Source organism: Erpetoichthys calabaricus, chromosome 7 (assembly GCF_900747795.2).
Source record: "Erpetoichthys calabaricus chromosome 7, fErpCal1.3, whole genome shotgun sequence".
Taxonomy (NCBI): Eukaryota; Metazoa; Chordata; class Cladistia; order Polypteriformes; family Polypteridae; genus Erpetoichthys; species Erpetoichthys calabaricus.
The window spans coordinates 108,098,301-108,119,327 of NC_041400.2; the positions used below are offsets into that span (position 1 = coordinate 108,098,301).

The window sequence follows — 21,027 nt, forward strand, 5'->3', positions numbered from 1 at the left end:
CATCTGCCATTGATAGGTAATAAAAGGAACAAGGAACATTATAAATGCGTAGGGCACAGTATTACTTGGCACTAACCTGGGCATGATCCTGCCTGACTGCTGTGTCAGTGTATAGGAGAGTGGCAGATCCCGCTACAATAAATAACCGCACTGTTCCTGTTTCAAGCTGAATAAAGATGGTGTCGCTAAAGTATTGAGACTCAGCTTCGTGTTTTGCAAGACAGGGACTCACACGTCACAGCACATACACCTGGGGCCTCGTGTATATACGGGGCGTACGCACAGAAATGTTGCGTACGAACCTTTCCACGCTCAAATCGCGATGTATAAAACCTAAACTTGGCGTAAAGCCACGCATATTTCCACGGTAACTCATACCTTGGCGTACACAATTTCTCCGCTCGGTTTTGCAGACTGGCGGCACCCAGCGTCAAAGCAGTGCTACTGTTCCTATGTGGTTACCCTTTCTTAGATCCACATCCACGGCGGCGGCTTTATCAAATACACTGAAATTAACCGCATATCGTTCATAAATTTAATGCATCTGATTGTAATTAACCTGTAACAATATAATGGTCCACAGAATGGTCAAACTACTGTTCCTGTGTGCTCATCCTTTCTTTCTTAGCTCCACATTCCTGACGCGGCTTTATAAATACACTGAAATTAACTGCATATTGTTTATTAGTGTAATGCATCTGATTGTAATTAACCTGTAGCAATATATTGGACCAGGGAATAGCCATAGTATTCCAAATACCATAACTGCTTTAGTGTTGTTACGCTCACTGCATCTTGTTCTTCTTTTTGCTGCTCCCATTAAGGGTTGCCACTGCGGATCATCTTTTTCCATATTACTCTCACTGCACCACTCGGAGTATTTATATCACTGTATCCGAGTGTAAATCACAGCAGCAGCTGATCGGAAAGAGAATTATCGGTATACAGTAATCCCTCGCTGTATCGCGCTTCGCCTTTCGCGGCTTCACTCCATCGCGGATTTTATATGTAAGCATATTTAAATATATATCGCGGATTTTTCGCTGCTTCGCGGGTTTCTGAGGACAATGGGTCTTTTAATTTCTGGTACATGCATCCTCAGTTGGTTTGCCCAGTTGATTTCATACAAGGGACGCTATTGGCAGATGGCTGAGAAGCTACCCAACTTACTTTTCTTTCTCTCTCTCTTGCGCTGACTATCTGTGATCCTGACGTAGGGGGTGTGAGCAGGGGGGCTGTTCGCACACCTAGACGATACGGACGCTCGTCTATAAATGCTGAAAGATTATCTTCACGTTGCTACCTTCTGTGTGCAGCTTTTAAGTATGCTGCGCGGTGCTTCGCATACTTAAAAGCTCAAAGGGCACGTATTGATTTTTTTTATCTGTCTCTCTCTCTCTCTGCTCCTGACGGAGGGGGTGTGAGCTGCCGCCTTCAACAGCTTTGTGCCGCGGTGCTTCGCATACTTAAGCCAAACAGCCCTATTGATTTGTTTGCTTCACTCCTTTGAAGAGGAAGATATGTTTGCATTCTTTTAATTGTGAGACTGAACTGTCATCTCTGTCTTGTCATGGAGCACAGTTTAAACTTTTGAAAAAGAGACAAATGTTTGTTTGCAGTGTTTGAATAACGTTCCTGTCTCTCTACAACCTCCTGTGTTTCTGTGCAAATCTGTGACCCAAGCATGACAATCTAAAAATAACCATATAAACATATGGTTTCTACTTCGCGGATTTTCTTATTTCGCGGGTGGCTCTGGAACGCAACCCCCGCGATGGAGGAGGGATTACTGTACAGTTTCAAGTACACACTACCTCAACCACGGCAAAAAGCGTCAAAGCCTTTCCTGTACGGACCTCGCGTTTCAGAAACAGTTTCATCCCAAGAACTATAAACGCACTCAATCAGTCCATCAAGTGCTCCTTGTAGAACTGTTTGTACTTATAAGTACAATCACCTCACTGTAAACTTACACTACAGTTATAATATTGCACAACCTGCGCTACTTTATAAAGCGCGTATGATGACAATATCATTTTTAAGATGAAATGCAGCAAAATATGTTGCTTATAGTATACTGATAAAACTTTAACTTCATTTAAATAATCTGTATTGTTAATAATTAAACATGTGAGGACACGGTGCCGCAGCGTATAGCTAGTTCAAGGATAGCTCCTGCCTTGCGCTGTATTCTTGCTGGTGCTGACGCGACACTGGAAGAATAGACGAATAGAATAATTAAACATGTACTACGAAGATATTTCAATGTTCCTTAAAAGTTTTGAAGAATCGGTGTTCTAAGCTTACAAATGGCTTAACGTCTATTACAGAGCTGATTGTGTGGCGATTGGAGAAAGAAAAGTATGGACAGGAATTGGAGGTTAGTACGTTTGAAAGAGACAGAACTTCTGTAATAAATTATTTCATCGAAGGTCGCACATGGTGCAGCAAGCCTCTTGCGTGAGATATGAACAATCACTGCGCCACCGTGTTCCCATGTTTAATAACATGCTTTCATTCCTATCATCATGAAAATGATATCACGTATACATCTCAGTATTTTATTTATTCAGAGAGCTGTAATATCTCAAATGTAATGCATTCTGTGTCCTGTCGGAGAAAGAGAAAGAACGGAAGCACCATAGTGATTCACACACATAGAGCACATAGAAGATCAAACACAGAACAAAGCATTTAACATGCTACTTGAGAAACTAGTAAAATAAACGATTTTAAGATGAAGTTTATGATGTTCTACTTTAATGGCAAAATAAACTATGTGATTAAAGTGGAAATTTCGAGATTAAAGTTGACATTTCGTGCTTTTTTCCCCCACTGTGTGCCTATGTTTTTTTGTTTGTACCCTAATAAGCTTTCATATGACACTCAGACGGTGGGCTACGACTTGCCTTTTCACGGCGACTTTGATATGTGATTTTTTTTTTATTTCGGGCACTGTGCGACTTTGTGAATTTGATCTTTCGAGTTTTTCCGACACTCTGTCACTCGATGAACTTTCTTTTGTTGATTATACCACTATTTAAACCAACAAATAGTACGTTTTTTCCTTTGCCTCCACTTGGTATTCGCTGAAATTCTTATATTTTCCCCCTGTGCTTTTCCCATTGTCTTTTCACAGAAGGCTATTTATATTGATTTGCATATTCAAAGAGGCGTAATTCTGGGAGGAGTTGGGGCGGGACAGAAGGCGCGTGCACGTGCGTTACTTTTCACGCTGATCGGATTTATGTAGTGGAAGAACGTGAAAGTATGCGTGCGCACAGATTCCTGCATCTGGATTTTTCTGTGCTTACGCACAATCCCGCTTTTGTGCTTACGCCATGTTATAGTGTGAGTTCTACGCACGGCGTTATACATGAGGCCCCTGGTCGCAATGCTGTAGTAAACAGTATACGCTGGTACAGATGTTGACTATATGAGTGAGGCAGGCCGACTGACAATCGCCCACAATCCTGCAGCGAGAGAGGGAAGAACCATCAGCTCAGTTGTGATCACGTGACGCTCGGCAGACAAAGCGTATATGGACTACTCATATTGCAAGACCTTGCTCGTTTATCAAGTCAAAAGTTATTAAAAATTTTAGCTCACCTTGCAAAACACTCGGAAACCAAGTTACTCGCAATCCAAGGTTCCACTGTACATGAAAAATGAGAGCTAACTCCTGCTGAAGCTTAACCACCACTTCACTGAGTGAACAACAAGTACGTTTTAACCAAACATGCACAGACACAGACAGTTAAGGTAAAGTGAGACTTCTTGTATGTTCACAAGCTGCCTTGTTCTGTTATTTTCTATCAGCTGTGCTATTTGGAGGGCAAGTGAATATGCAGTATTATACTGTCAGTGTACAGTATATCTTGTCACTGTAAGTAGTTTGCACTGTTCAAACATACATGTTACCTACTGTAGGTATTGGCTTCAAAAGCTTTGTTGTGAAAAACTGAGATTTGGAACTTTGTGTTATTTGTGCATCTTTATTTTGTAAAGATGTTATTTATTTTTACTCATTTTTTATTATTTTATTATTTGGAAATAGCAGAATTTTCACATTATTTTATATTATCTATAAATTTTATATTATCTATATATTTATATTGTCTTAATACAACATTTCTAAAAAATAAATCATTTATTATGATCAGTTAGATAGATAGATAGATCTTTATTGTCATTGTCACTTTTACAAAGGAACAACGAAATTGAAGGTGCAATCGACTCAGTGTGAGTATAAGAGTTAAAAAGACAAAAAGACAAGAAGAGAGAAAAATAATAACAAACCGAATAGTAATAAATATATAAATCGCACTTGCTGACTTAAGGTCTATATTGCACATTGGTAGAATAATATGGAGCAGTTTTATTCTGAGTTCAGGGCCATGATTGCTTTCGGATAAAAGCTGTTTTTAAGGCGGTTTGTCCTAGTTTTCATAGCTCTGTATCTCTTGCCCGATGGCAAAAGCTGGAAGAGGCAATGACCGGGATGTGATGAATCCTGTGAAATGTCTATTGCTTTTTTGCGACATCGGGACGTGTAGATTTGTTCCAGAGTGGGGAGGGTACAACCAATTGTTCTCTCCGTTGTCCTGACGACCCTGTGGAGTGCTTTCTTTTCTGAGGAGAGCTTTCTTTTCTGAGGAAGTACAGCTGCCGTACCACACACACAGTACTTGAGTAGTCTTTTCACCAAATACTTTTTTACTCTTACTTGAGTAATTTTTTGGATGACTACTTTTTACTTCTACTTGAGTAATATTATTTTGAAGTAATGCTACTCTTACTTGAGTAGAATTTTTGGCTACTCTACCCACATCTGGTTAACCATTGCAGGTTTGACTTAGACATGTGTTTCAGATCATTATCCTGCTGGAAGATCCAATGACAACCCAGTTTTAGTTTCCTGGTTAATGTGTGTGTGTGCATATAATGTATATTATAAATACTAGACATTAAGCCCGTTACAATAACGGGCGCTAGAATAGTAGTGCATAAACATTAGTAGGAACAGTCTATATTAAATGGCAAGGGACTGTCTATTTTCTGTTACAGTAATCCTGGCTTGTATGTGTCTGTAATATGCGTCACTGTATTGTGTGCCTTTAATTTTCTCTGGCAGTAATACGTCTCTCCAGCAAGTACTGTGCAGTTCCCCAGCAAGTATTTAAATCTGTGCTGGCATGCAGCTGATTATTGTATGTGTGACGTCTCCCCAGCAACGGATTTTATGTGCGCGAAAAATAAATCTACTTTTAAAAGCATCCTATTGTAATATCATGAAAATTCGTATATTTAGGAAAACCCCTTCAACGACTGACACTTTACCGGGCCAAGTTTGTTAATCACAAATCTGACATCCTCAGAGTGAACACTTGCACAACAACAAACACTAATCCCACCTCTTTGGGGAAGCTGGTCTCCGCGTCTCAGTACCCAATTGGATTTTTCGGTGTTATGTTTTAGGTCTTACCTCATTTACCGAAATCCGATTGGATCGGCCGCGCGATATTTTATAGGTCCCGCCCTTTCTGTCTTGTGTGACGCGTCAGGCGGCCTTTGAAGCGTCGCACCATACCCCGTGCATGCGCATTTCACCAGAAGAGACACACACACGGACACTGGATGCACACAGGGATTTTATTAAAGAGGATAGATATTTAATTATATATTACACACTAGCTGTATAAGCCTGTGCTGTATAAAGCACGGGGTCCTAGAAACTTTTGAAATTGTCTACTACTCTGGGCATCTGTCACCTGAGAGGTTCATTTTGCCACTGTGCTCGCCCCCCTTCTGTATTTGTGGCTAAGCAAGTTTTCTGTTTCCTAGGAGATGGAGCCCTTGCCCGACTCCACCTCTCACTTCCAGGCCAGACAGACACACACACTTCCATGCGTAGACGTTTATATATAAGATATACAGTGGAACCTTGGTTCACGACCATAATTCGTTCGAAAACTCTGGTCGTAAACTGATTTGGTCGTGAACCGAAGTAATTTCCCCCATAGGATTGTATGTAAATACAATTAATCCGTTCCAGACCGTACAAACTGTATGTAAATATATATATTTTTTAAAGATTTTTAAGCACAAATACAGTGCATCCGGAAAGTATTCACAGCGCATCACTTTTTCCACATTTTGTTATGTTACAGCCTTATTCCAAAATGGATTAAATTCATTTTTTTCCTCAGAATTCTACACACAACACCCCATAATGACAACGTGAAAAAAGTTTACTTGAGATTTTTGCAAATTTATTAAAAATAAAAAAATTGAGAAAGCACATGTACATAAGTATTCACAGCCTTTGCCATGAAGCTCAAAATTGAGCTCAGGTGCATCCTGTTTTTCCTGATCATCCTTGAGATGTTTCTGCAGCTTAATTGAAGTCCACCTGTGGTAAATTCAGTTGATTGGACATGACTTGGAAAGGCACACACCTGTCTATATAAGGTCCCACAGTTGACAGTTCATGTCAGAGCACAAACCAAGCATGGTCAAAGGAATTGTCTATAGACCTCAGAGACAGGATTGTCTCGAGGCACAAATCTGGGGAAGGTTACAGAAAAATTTCTGCTGCTTTGAAGGTCCCAATGAGCACAGTGGCCTCCATCATCCGTAAGTTGAAGAAGTTCGAAACCACCAGGACTCTTCCTAGAGCTGGCCAGCCATCTAAACTGAGCGATCAGGGGAGAAGGGCCTTAGTCAGGGAGGTGACCAAGAACCCGATGGTCACTCTGTCAGAGCTCCAGAGGTCCTCTGTGGAGAGAGGAGAACCTTCCAGAAGAACAACCATCTCTGCAGCAATCCACCAATCAGGCCTGTATGGTAGAGTGGCCAGACGGAAGCCACTCCTTAGTAAAAGGCACATGGCAGCCCACCTGGAGTTTGCCAAAAGGCACCTGAAGGACTCTCAGACCATGAGAAAGAAAATTCTCTGGTCTGATGAGACAAAGATTGAACTATTTGGTGTGAATGCCAGGTGTCACGTTTGGAGGAAACCAGGCACCGCTCATCACCAGGCCAATACCATCCCTACAGTGAAGCATGGTGGTGGCAGCATCATGCTGTGGGGATGTTTTTCAGCGGCAGGGACCGGAAAACTAGTCAGGATAAAGGGAAAGATGACTGCACCAATGTACAGAGACATCTTGGATGAAAACCTGCTCCAGAGCGCTCTTGACCTCAGACTGGGGCGACAGTTCATTTTTCAGCAGGACAACGACCCTAAGCATACAGCCAAGATATCAAAGGAGTGGCTTCAGGACAACTCTGTGAATGTCCTTGAGTGGCCCAGCCAGAGCCCAGACTTGAATCCGATTGAACATCTCTGGAGAGATCTTAAAATGGCTCTGCACCGACGCTTCCCATCCAACCTGATGGAGCTTGAGAGGTGCTGCAAAGAGGAATGGGCGAAACTGGCCAAGGATAGGTGTGCCAAGCTTGTGGCATCATATTCAAAAAGACTTGAGGCTGTAATTGCTGCCAAAGGTGCATCGACAAAGTATTGAGCAAAGGCTGTGAATACTTATGTACATGTGATTTCTCAGTTTTTTTACTTTTAATAAATTTGCAAAAACCTCAAGTAAACTTTTTTCACGTTGTCATTATGGGTTGTTGTGTGTAGAATTCTGAGAAAAAAAATGAATTTAATCCATTTTGGAATAAGGCTGTAACATAACAAAATGTGGAAAAAGTGATGAGTTATGAATACTTTCCGGATGCACTGTATAGTTAATTGCACCATAGAAAGCACATCGTAATAGTAAACTAAATGTAAAAACATTGAATAACACTGAGAAAACCTTGAACAACAGAGAAAACTAACATTGCAAGAGTTCGCGCTATAGCCTTACGACCCGATCGCTGTAAACACTTTTTTTAAATGAGTTTTAAGCACAGGGAAAAAAAAAACTGAACATTTGAACAAATCCGAACTTTATTTAAAAACCAACCACAAGCAACCAAGAAAGTAACATTGCCGGAGTTCACGCTAATAGCCTTTACAACCCGACTGCTGTAAACACTTTTTTAAACGAGTTTTAAGCACAGGGGGAAAAAAAAAGGAACATTTGAACAAATCCGAACTTTATTTAAAAACCAACCACAAGCAACCAAGAAAGTAACATTGCAGGAGTTCACGCTAATAGCCTTACAACCGATCGCTGTAAACACTTTCTTAAATGAGTTTTAAGCACAGGGTAAAAAAGGAACATTTGAAAAATCTGTAATTTAATAAACCACCAAGAAAAGTAACATTGCAACAAATCATGCTATGAACCACTCGCTGTAAACACTTTTTTTAATGAGTTTTAAGCACAGGGAAAAAAATGAACATTTGAAAAAAGAGAAAAGTAACATTGCAACAATTCACGCTACGCACCGAAAAATGAACATTTGAAAAATCCATAATACAAAAACTAACCATAAATCACCAAGAAAACTAACCTTGCATGAGTTGAGTTCTGGCATGAAGTGAGGAGGAACTGGGTGGAGAACAATTCAGTCTCGTCCTCCACTAAATTTGTGTAATTTTCATGAATTCTTTCGCAGCTTCAGCATCGGAAGTAGCAGCCTCTCCATGCCTTACCACACTATGAATGCCACTTCTCTTGCGAAACTTTTCAAACCATCCTCTACTGGCTTTAAATTCCTCACTTTCGCTACTCGTAGAAGGATAGTTTTGCAGCAAATCATCATGAATCTTCCTGGCTTTCTCGCATAACATCGCCTCGCTTACGCTATCCCCTGCAAGTTGCTTCTCGTTCAGCCACACTAGCAACAGTTTTTCCACCTCTTCCAGAACTTGAGACCTCTGCCTGGTTAATGCTGTAACTCATTTTGCAACATCAGCTGCTTTAATAGATTCTTTCTGCTTTAGAATAGTCGAAATCGTAGATTTTGACTTCTTGTACTCGGCAGCAAGATCAGTAACACGAACGCCACGCTCATACTTTTCAATAATTTCTTTCTTTACTTCGATTTCAGTTTTCTGCAAAACTTTCTTCTCACCACTCTTCACTTGCTTAGAAGCCATGGTTAACTGCAAAAGCACACGAAATACTGTAGAGCACAAAGAGTTCACAGGTAAAACACACACGTCTGACTGAGAACAATGAACAGGGAGAGGCTGAACACGTGCTTAAATACAGTAATCGGTGCGTACGAACCGGAAGGGAAATGAAATAGAGTACAAAGAGTTCATAGAGAAAGCACACACGCACACACACACGTGCAAGCCCGCACGTCTGACCGAGAGCAATATAACAGGTGCGGAAATCATCGGCGCGCACAAACCGAAAGGGAAACTGGCTTGTTCGTATACCGAGTGTGTGGTCATGAACCGAGGCAAAAGTTTGGCGAACTTTTTGGTCGTAAACCGATTTGTACATGTACCGAGACATTCATGAACCGAGGTTCCACTGTAGATCTTGGCTGTCTGTTTGTCTGTCTGTCCAGGATTTTAAATCACTGGTAGCTCGCAAACAATTTGACCTATTGACCTGAAATTTGGTACACATACAGTATACTACTGTAACATCTACTATCCGCTTTCATGGTAATGATTGACCTCCAAGGTTATTCCTCTTTTTATTTTATTGTAGAATCAACTTTCGGCAGCGGCCAGCAGGTCGGCCATGCAGTGCATGCGTACAGGCGCCATTCTCATCTCTACCACCTTTGCCATCACTTCCCCTACCTCTTCATATCTTAAATCATTCTTGAGGCAGATTGAAGACTTAAATGCCAGCTTAAGTGAAAAATTAAGGAAAACATACTAAAGAGTAATTGTAACACAAACATTGACTTAATCAGTTTTAACGCGAAAAGATGCCGACGAAAGAAAAGAAGAAGCAGGCCGCTAGGGTGGAGAAAAAAACAGCTGCTCAGGAAGCAACAAGCACATCAACCTCTGAGTAAATGAATGCTAAACATACAGAGAAAGAGTATAAAAATTATGAATGCTCAAGTCAAGTGTATTCACTGCACGTAATCGTGTAGTACACCATTACTGGTATATATCTACTCTATATATATATAAAATCCTAAGCCTAAAAGTGCAACGATTTTATGTGACATTTTTATGTCATGTTTTTTGTCATGCTTTAAATCTGGCTTATTTTAAAACCTACATATATATGTTTGGTATCAAATTATTTCAGAATTTATCGAACTTTAATGTGATGTTGTTAGATTTTCAGATTCTTACTCCGTTTTTAAATTATAAACTAAAAAATATCAAGAACTCACATCCTGCGAGATGAGACTTAACCAAGTGTGCCAAGAGTTTTAACCACGCCCAGGGCCGGAAATAAAAGACAAAGAGAGCAGGACAGCTGCTGTAAAGGCTTTTAAATGTTCGAAGTGCTGTGCAAGATGCAGATCATGCGGCACGGTGGCAACAGCAAGCCAGCAGCTGATCAAACAAAGAGGAGGTAAAAAAAAAAACTGCATTTTTCCCATTGTATCACCATTTAAGAGGGGGTCTCAGAGGAGCAACCGTGTCTCCTTGCGGTGTGTCTAGCCCCTCTCTTCACAACACGAGCAGCAGACTGGCCGCAACTGGGGGTTGGACACTGAAGGTGCCGGGGGGCTTGCCCCCCTAGTGTATTTTATATATATACATATTATATATATATATACATATATTTATTTATTTATTTAAAAATCATTTCTCAGTACTAGGATTGCCCTTGTACTCATTTCTCCTGTTGAAACCCTTTAGGATGAAATTCTTCAATAAGATTAGGACATAATAATTCTTCTTTTATTGGGAACTTAAAGTGAGGAAAACATAAAAATTTGTAAGAGCTGAGAGCGCAGGAACTGTGTCTGACAAAAGCATACAAACGAATGAGAGGTGAGAGGACCGTGGGCGTGGGCCGTTTGATTTAGACATGTGTTTTGGATCATTATCTGAATACTAATATATAAATACTAATGTTTGTGCAAAATTTGCTCTTAACAAGTTCCCAACAGTGTCTCCATGTTCTTGATGAACTCATTACAAAATAACAGTCTAGATATTCTGTACTAATTCCCTTCATAATTTTAAACACTTCAATCATATCTCCCCTTAATCTTCCTTTTGCTTAAACAAAACAGGCTCAGCTCTTTTAATCTTTCCTCATAATTCATCTCTTGTAGCCCCGGCATCAGCATAGTATCTCTTCTCTTCACTTTTCCCTGCACTGCTATGTCTTTTATGTAGCCTGGGGACTAAAATCATACACAGTACATGTGAGGCCTCACCAGTGCTTTATAAAGTCCGAGTATAACCTCCTTTGACTTGTACTGGACGCATTGTGTTATATAACCTAACATTCTATTAGCCTTATTAATGGCTTCTGAACACTGTCTGGCAATTGATAGTGTTGATTCCATAAGGTGTACTTTTACATTTTCAGACCTCCCATTGTGTATTCAACCCTAACTTTTTTACTTCCTACATAAAACACTTTACATTTACTTACATTAAATTTCACCTGCCACAAATCTTCCCAATCCTGTTTGCTGTCCAAGTCCCTCTGTAATGATTTAACAGATTCTAGATTATCTGCCAGTCCACCAATCTTGGTATCATCTGCAAACTTAACCAGCTTGTTACTTAAATTCCTATCCAAATTATTTATAAATATTAAAAATAGCAGCAGCCCTAGAACTGACGACTGTGGGATAACATTTTTACATCAGGCAATTCTGATAGCATTCCTTGCAAAATAACCCTCTGCTTCCTGTGACTGAACCAATTTTGCATCCCGCTACAAAAACCCTGAACTCCCACTTCTTTTAATTTGATGCCCAACCACTCATGTGGAACCTTATCAAATTTTTTCTGAAAGTCAAGATCAAAATTATTATATGTTCCACTTTGATCTTAGCCTTTTGTTGCTTCCTCATAGAATTCCAGTATGTTGGTAAAACATGACCTATTCTCTTCTGAATGCATGCCGACTGTTCAGTAAAACTCCTGTTCTTCTCATGTATTGCTCAATCTTACCCTTAATAATTCCTTTCATTAATCTACCTGTGATGCATGTTATGCTTACTGGCTCATAGGTGACTGGACCTGCCCGGTCATTTTTTTATATATCGGGTTAATATTTGCCAATCACCAGTCCTTCAGAATTTCCCTACTGCACAGTGACTTTGTAAAAATATGCATCTAAGTACATACTGTATGTACTTATTAATCTCCTTAAAGAACTCAAGGATAAATATTATCTGGTCCTAGTGATTTGTTTGACTTCATCTTATTTAATCTAAGCAGTACTTCTCCCTCTACTAAGAGGTACAGAATGATCTGGAAGTTATACTCAATTTTTTACCACTAGCAGGTTATCTACTTCTTCACACGTGAAGACTACAGAAAATGAGTTTAGAGCATCAGCTATTTCACAGTCTGGGGGCAATGTTGATTGGCACTGACAACACATCATACCAACTCTATGCAAAATTAAGTAGTTTAACATAATATTCTAACCTGCAACAAGTTCATGGTTTCAAGATAATCAGAGTCAATTCAGCAAAATTGAGTGTTTTATAGGCAAAATTGAATGTGAAGCTGTGATTTTTACTTTTCTTAGTTTTTATTTAAACAAAGCTTTTTTATTTTGACTGACTGACTGTTAGATTTTTTTTTATTTTTATTTTTTTACAAACAATAAAGATCAATACTAAGAACTATGTGCCATATACTGAGAACTATGGGCCATATTTCAGAAGTATTTGTTCACTAATGAATGTTTTTTCTTTTTCCATTAAAGAAAATATTGTACAGTATATAACATAATCAGCATTAAATATGTATATGTACATAATTTATCTTGACATTATTACAATTCATTTAATAGCAGTGAATTAGCTGGACTGAAGCTACAGCACAACCATAAGGATATAATAACAGATTTTGTAACTGCCTGAACCTGCCTTGCCTGAAGAAACTAAAAATGTCAAGGTTAATAATAAGACATTTGAAGTGACATGTGTAGTGTGTGACATTAATAGTAGACTTAACAATGCTGAAAATCAAGTCCCATTAATTACACAGCTGTTCCAAACATACTATTTATATTTTTATTACTAATACTAACAATAGTAGTAGCAAATTAAAAAAACCCTTCAATTGATTTTAGAATGAATCCAAGAAGTTCCATTTCTATATATATATATATATATATATACTGTATTTAGACAGTGTAAAAATAATAAAGTATCTGCCAATAACTCTTTATGATTACTTTGGTAATGTCTGTCATTACAAAACAATCAAAAGCACTTTCTAGGTGCAGTATAACATTTCTCCAAGCTTTATTATACCAAGCCTGCTCTAGCAAAGGGTGTCAGATACATGTTTCTCAAAGTGGCAAGCTAAAAATATCTGAGCCAAACCTAACAGGAGTTCACACCAGGATTTTCCATCTTCAGAAAAGTTACACTATACACAGTACAAATAAGAGTGATATTTGCTACATATTGCTTTGAATTACAGAGAACCTGAGTTTTGAGTTTCTTCCTTCTGTCAGGTTATGTATAGGACACCTCTCTGCCTATATTACTTCACTGTCAGATGCATATTAACTGCAACATGTTTTAGCACACACTGAAATATATTTGAAAAATCAAATCTTCCTTCACTTGGCATCAACAGGTTATAACAAGTTGAAATTGCACCTTATGAGAGAATAATCTATAATAATAATAATAATAAATATAAAACTGTGCTATTACCTTACAATGCTGTTAGTGTCATTTGTATGTTACTTGGTATAACTGTACAAGACAACTAATGTCTTCTTGCTTTACTCTAGTCTCACTATATAGTTTTGTTTTCTGTTTCCTGTTCTCTGGAACACTAGTCTTTGGGATGCTTCATCAACTTTTTAACATTTACATCAAAGCCAAAGACCAACTTGTTCATGTTAGCATTCTAAATCTTTTTCAAATAGCATGTATCTAAAATGTATTCAAAAACCTTTACAGAGTTTACTCTGTTGCAGCTACTCTTCCCAAAAATTATTTTGTTAGTTAAGTAAATTGTTTTGTCCTATACTGTTTTTGTCTTGACTTTCCTAAACTTCTCCACTGCTTAATGTCCACTGATTTTGTACTACAGTTTAAACTCTGCTATAGTCATAGGTTTGTCCGATTGCTACATAAATATATGCAGGGTCTAGCACAGGAATGGGCATGTAGTAACATGCAGAGCAGCCACTGCTGCTGCTTTCATGTGTTCAGTGTGACAACTAATAACTGGCGATGGAGCTCCTACATAATATGACTATTTTTATTCTCATACTTTTGTTCTTGAAAGAAGATTGTGAAGGTGAGACTAACTTAATCCATAGCATTTCACAGACCTGTACTTATTATTCTGCTTAGCTCCAGCCAGATCATGTTTTTCTTCAGGCATGCCAAAACTGGTGGGAATAACTAGTACTAAATAATTCCATAAAATTTACAAATCTTCTTAATGCACCTTAACCGCTTTTTAAGAACTTTTATAAAAGTTAAGGAACTAAAAACAAAAACAACAAACCAGGTGTTAATTTAGAGACATAATTTAACTTTTTATAGTAAGATGGGAAGCACAGTAATAGCAACAGTTAGGATTTTTGCTTCATAGCTCCGTAATCCTGGGTTCCAATCCCAGCCCAGGATTTGTCTGTGTGAAGCTTACTTCATCTCTTTACAATATGAATAGGTTAGATGAGTTAGTAACTGTAAACTAACCTAGTATGAGTGAGTGTGGTATATTCAAATAAGTCCCATAATAACAAGTTCATTTCTGTGTCCAAAGCTGATCTCGCTCTTGTACCAGATGTGCTCAAGCACAATAGAACCTGATAATATATGAGCAGTCACTGAAGCAACAAGTAGTAGTAGTTGCAGTAATATAGTGACATGTACAGAGTACAATGAAATTGTAAAATGTATGTCTAACCAACACTCATTTGATGCCATGACAAACAAGAACGTATTAAAATTAGTGCTGGGCGGTATACTGGTTCATACCGAAAACCGTTTAATTTTCGTTATGGTATAGATTTTTCTTATACCGCAACACCGGTTTAAATTGCCTAAACGACCTTCGGAACATGGCACAGCGGGAAACTGTTCAAGGGGGGACCTTTTTCACTGCTACACCGCTAATCACATACAACGGAGTACATGCGTTAGTGGAGGTGTTGCGCAGGGGCTCTTTTTCACTGCTACACCGCTAAATAGGCATGCAACGGAGTACATGTGGTAGTGTAGGTATTGTGCAGTGAAAATGGACAGAGAACATTCTGAAACTGAAACTGTAGCTGATGATAAAGTTGAACATGATGACACAGAAGAACTTTTGCCGAAAAAAAGGAGTCACGTCCATTGCCTGGAGATACTTTGGTTTTAAAAGGTCGGATGTGGACCATTATGTTCAAATGTGTAAATACTGTTTCTATACTACTGGATAATAACCAGCAAAACCAAGGAGCTGGTGGTGGATTTTAGGAGACCCAGGCCCCTCCTGGACCCCGTGATCATCAGAGGTGACTGCGTGCAGAGGGTGCAGACCTATAAATACCTGGGAGTGCAGCTGGATGATAAATTGGACTGGACTGCCAATACTGTGCAAGAGAGGACAGAGCCGGCTATACTTCCTTAGAAGGCTGGCGTCCTTCAACATCTGCAATAAGATGCTGCAGATGTTCTATCAGACGGTTGTGGCAAGTGCCCTCTTCTACGCAGTGGTGTACTGGGGAGGCAGCATAAAGAAGGACGCCTCACGCCTGGACAAACTGGTGAGGAAGGCAGGCTCTATTGTAGGCATGGAGCTGGACAGTTTGATATCTGTGGCAGAGCAACGGGCACTGAACAGGCTCCTGTCAATCATGGAGAATCTACTGCATCCACTAAACAGTGTCATCTTCAGACAGAGGAGCAGCTTCGGCGACAGACTGCTGTCAATGTCCTGCTCCACTGACAGACTGAGGAGATCGTTCCTCCCCCATACTATGCAACTCTTCAATTCCACCCGGGGGGGTAAACGTTAGCATTATAAAAAGTTATTGTCTGTTTACCTGAATTTTTTATCACTCTTTAATTTAATATTGTTTCTTTATCAGTATGCTGCTGCTGGAGTATGTGAATTTCCCCTTGGGATTAATAAAGTATCTAATACTGCAAGCCAAGTTGTACTTGTTTTTTTTTTTTTTCAATACAGTGTAATACCTGGGTACTGTGTAATACTGTGACAACATGTTTACTTTATTCTCGACATTTCTACTTTATTCTCACCGTTTATGTCTAGATTAAAGTCGACATGTTGACTTTGTTTTCGTAATTTGTCATTAAAATAGAACATCATAAACTAAACTTCATTGTAAAATGAATATTTAATTTACTTGATGTTCTCAAACCCCATCATAAGTTATGTAGCACATTAAATGCTTTGTGTTAAGTGTTCCCCAAGCCATGTTAAATCAGTACGTGCTTCTTAAACTGACTTCCTCTTGTACTGAGGAGGCGCCGGCAGCGATCGCCGCACAGAATATATTCACTTCATGATATTCCTGCTCTCTGAACATTTAGAATGCTAAGATAAATACTTGATATAATTTTCATGATGAAATGCATTAAAGCATGTATTAATCATGTGGGGGCATGACGGCATGGAGGTTGCACTGCTGCCTCGCAGCAAGGGTGTCTCGGGTGTACCCTGCCTTGAATTTGCATGTTTTTCCGGTGGGTTTACTCGGTGTGTTTCAGTTTCCTTTCAAAGTCATGTAGGATGTGGGGTTTTGTTATGCTATATTGACCCTGCTAGGGTATGTTTTGCTCGTATTCACCCTGCGATGTGCTGGCGAATCGTTCAGGATTTGCTCCTGCCTTGCACACAATGCTTGCTGGGATGGTATAATTAAACATGTAAAACAGAGATTTTTTTTAAAGTTCTGTTTATAACTAGTTTTAATTTCACAAAGACGTTTATCGTATGGTGATTGGTTATGTGGAGAAAGAAAAAGGAAGGATAGGAACTGGGGTTTTGGTATGTCAGACAGACATCACGCATACAATAAAGAAAGCCCCGCTCAGAAGAACATCCACTGAATTCTGTGTTCCTGTCTCCGACCACCAGATCACAAACCCAACATTTACACAATATTTAAGTTAAACCTGTGTGATACCCATTCATACATCCAGTTTTCTGGAGCCTTGTCACACCTGCCATAAAGTTCTCTGCACTGAACATACACCTGGGGACCCCTTACTGCGAGGGAGCAGCACTACTGTGCATGTTTAATACCTGCTTTAATGCATTTCATCCTGAAAATGATATCAAGTATATATCTTAGCATTCTAAATTTTCAGAGAGCAGGAATATCATGAAGTGAATGGATTCTGTGCAGTGATCGCTGCCAGCGCCTCCTCTTAGTGCGGAGGAAGTCAGTTTAAGAAGCGTAGTGATTAACAACTGGGTCGGGGAACACTTAACACAAAGCAATTAATGTGCTACATTAACTTATGATGGGGTTTGAGAAAATCTAGTAAATTAAACATTGATTTTAGGATGAAGTTTAGTTTATGACATTCTACTTTAATTTTAAAATAAACTATGAGAATGAAGTGGAAATGTCGACTTTAATCTCGACATAAACAACGAGAATAAAGTGGAAATGTCGACTTTATTCTCGACATATAGTTTGTTTTTTTCTTCCCTATGTCCGTATTTTTTTTTCTTCACCGTGGCCCTAATACGCTTCTGTAGGGCTATACCACAAATACAGTAGCATTATAAATGCAAGTTGCAGTTTCATTATTTATGTATATAGATTAGCTTGAAGCAAGGTCCATATTAATGCAGTTTGCCTAAATGATGGTTCAGTTGGTAAAGATGTCATCACCAAGTTGCACTTGTTTTATTTTATTTTTATTTGGTGAATACTGTGTAATGCACCTGGGCTTGAAGTCTTGAAGTAATAGTGCAACTATCAGTAATAATACTATTATTTATTTGTTTAAATATTATGCAGTTTAATCATGGTAAAGTTGTTTAAAAAGTCACTTTAATGTGTCAGTGGACAGAGATTGTTAACATTAACAGAAAGTGTAGTTGGTTTACAAAAAATATTTACTATTTATTCCTTTTCCAAGACATGTTCAGTGTAAAAAAACTTTTGACAAGCACCTCTGGATATTTTACTAAGTCTAAATGCCTCTTTGGATAGTTGAGAATATGTTGTCAAAATTATAGTTTAAGTTGTTTGAAAAATTTGTTCAATAAAAAGGTTCTATATTTTGACTGCATCTGTCATGCAATGTGATTTCTTCTCTTCATTAGTGCTACCCCCTTGAAAACTATCACTTTATGGGGCCATGAAAACCTGTATTAATACTTGTATGCACATTAAAATGTCTTTTTGTACAATGTACAGTTCTCATGACAGTGGAATAGGTTATTCTTAGCCAGTCTATTGCAGTAACTGCAGTGGAAAATGTAGTTAACCATTGAATACCGTGAAACCGGTATAATTTTGAAAAATACTGTGATATAGAATTTTGATCATACCTCCCAGCACTAATTAAAATACATTATTCTATTAAATAAAAAAATGCCTACATCTGCCGGAAGTAGTAGGTTGTTTCATTTTGCTACTTAATGATAACATAAAGATGCCTATAAATTGAAAATTACTGTAATACACTTTTCACAAATAAAATACTTTTTGGAGCCACAACTACAGCTTCAGAGCATTTTTTTCTGGAGCAAGATAACAAGGTCATCCCTGCTAAAGACGTTCTGAGTGAAATCTCAAGTGGCTATTGATATACATTATAATAATGGATAAGTAAACAGAACATTAAAAAAAACATTACAGCCACAAGTTCGGTTTCAATTCCAATATACATCACACAATATACATCACATTGTAGTCAGCACTAGATATCTATACTAAAGCAATATACTAAATTACAAAGTTTATGAAGGGGAAGTTTGAACTAATTTAATGATATATATAAATTAAAACTGAATGATGTGTTCTTTTACAAAATTACCTAAACCAAAGCAAAAGCAACTCAGATCAAACTATATAAAGGTCCTCAACACCGAAGTAAAGTGAACTGAAAGGAAACGTGCGGCCAGACAGCCCTTTAAAGTCAACAGAGTGTAATTTTCCTGAGCGCCTTTCATCGCGAAAATCATCATCAGAAGAGGTAGGTACAGTTTCCATCCGTCACCTCTTCCAAAATAAAATCAATCTGCAAGTGGTGACGTCAAGTCAGGACACCACACTGCGCTTGCGTCATGTTTGTTTCTATCACTAGTTCATGTAGTGCCTTTCTAAATACACGCTTGCATAATACCAAAATACTGATTTCCAAACAGCTCGCAAGCAGAGTAAGTACCCCTCTACGATTCACGTCGTTAAGCAAGAGAACGATATATAAACCTGACAACCGCAGTGTCAAATCCTGAAACTGAGTGGTAAATACAGTAGAGCGGGACGTTGCTGACGTGCAGACGGTCTGACAGGCTTTCGGGTACAAGTCTAGGCACTCGTTTTTCGCATCACGACACTGTACGACAAGTGTGATACTGGAAACTCTCCTCACCCGCGCGTTCCCTCATATACTGTGGAAGGCAAAGTACGGGGATATCCAGTAAGCACCCACGAAGGTCCCTTTCTGATATCTAGTAGCTTAAATGGGACTTTCGCGTTTGCTGTCGTCTTCGGAAGAAAGCAGCACATGCTGGAACTGCTCGCGGTAAGTCACTGTACTAGCATGCTACGTCGGGCGGATGAAGATAGACCCGTGACGGGCTACTGTTGTCCTTACCGTATAACCCTTTTCCAAGCCAGTGTCTTCGGATCGGAAGGACGGAATGCAGACCATAACTGGATGCATCTTGCGCAAAATGGATTTTGAAAGAGGCAGGGAAGTGAACTGGAAGTAATGCCAAGTGCAGGCAATAAAATAATGTAGCAACGTGCACAAATGTGGGTTTCCAGTGCCAGAGACGACAGGATGCAGAAAGCGCAGCAATTTGCAGAAGCTGTTGCCACGTGAGCAGGGTCACATGACTTTCCCAAGTGGATTCACACCACAAGAGTGTCGTCGGGACAAGCTCGAGTTTTATGGTACAATAAGTGCTGGGCCCTGCACCTTCGTACTGCAGCTTTGGTGTAACTTGGGTTTTGTTTTGACGAAGTGTCACCAGGCCTAATGAATTACCGGTGATATCTAACCACGCTGTTAACATTTTTTGTTTGTCAGCACTTGGGATTCAGTGTTGGACTCTGTATAGCGGCAGTGTGATCTTCCGGTGCTCACGTGGGCGTTTCTCTGATTTTACTGCTTAAGTGTACCGGTTTGTTAACGAAACAGAAGTTAGACACCTGTTCGCAGCCTAAGATGTTGCCAGCTTTGCAAGCTGTTTAGACTGAAATACATCTCACGTAGTCTTGATATAAGTGAAGTAGAAATTGCTTTTTAATCTTATTGTACATGTGTATAGTGACAACAAAAGGCATTCTATTCAATTCTGTTCTATTCTAAGAGCTGGGCATTATATGAAAAATGTTATATAATGGAAATTGAAGTTTAATTGATTTCTATTTCGACGTAGTCGGTCGTCAGCCGTTCAAAAATAACGTATTTTAGACGTACTTGATTTGTCCGGAGTGATTAAATATAAACTTTAACTAGCATGAACAAAATGCATTTAAACGCGGACACCGTAGTATTTGTATCCAAATATGCCCGTCCTGATAATCATTACATCATGTATGCTTGTGTCAATCATAGCGTATAGTGTTGAAACTCTTAGAAATACAGTGTCTTGGGCTTTTGATATTCTTTACACATTATGTAATTGTCACATGGGTCATTTTTACTACAGTGAGTTTTAAAGACTGTGCCTTTTCCCAGATTTTGAGCCCTAAAGTAATTAAATTTAATTTGTGTTTGGGAGGGTGCGCTTTAAGAAACACCATGTATAGAAGAGTTACATACTATTGCCTT

The 21,027-nt window shown here is 38.9% G+C and overlaps 1 protein-coding gene across 1 annotated transcript in view; it reads right to left on the bottom strand.

Moving 5' to 3' along the window:
• Positions 1-20,494, bottom strand: part of snx24 (sorting nexin 24) — a 247,675-nt gene extending 227,181 nt beyond the window's left edge. Inside the window, exon 1 of the mRNA XM_028805249.2 lies at positions 19,843-20,494. Coding sequence (XP_028661082.1) covers positions 19,843-19,911 — 69 coding nt within the window. The 5' untranslated portion in view covers positions 19,912-20,494. The remainder of the gene's footprint in view (positions 1-19,842) is intronic.
• Positions 20,495-21,027: the final 533 nt, after the last annotated feature.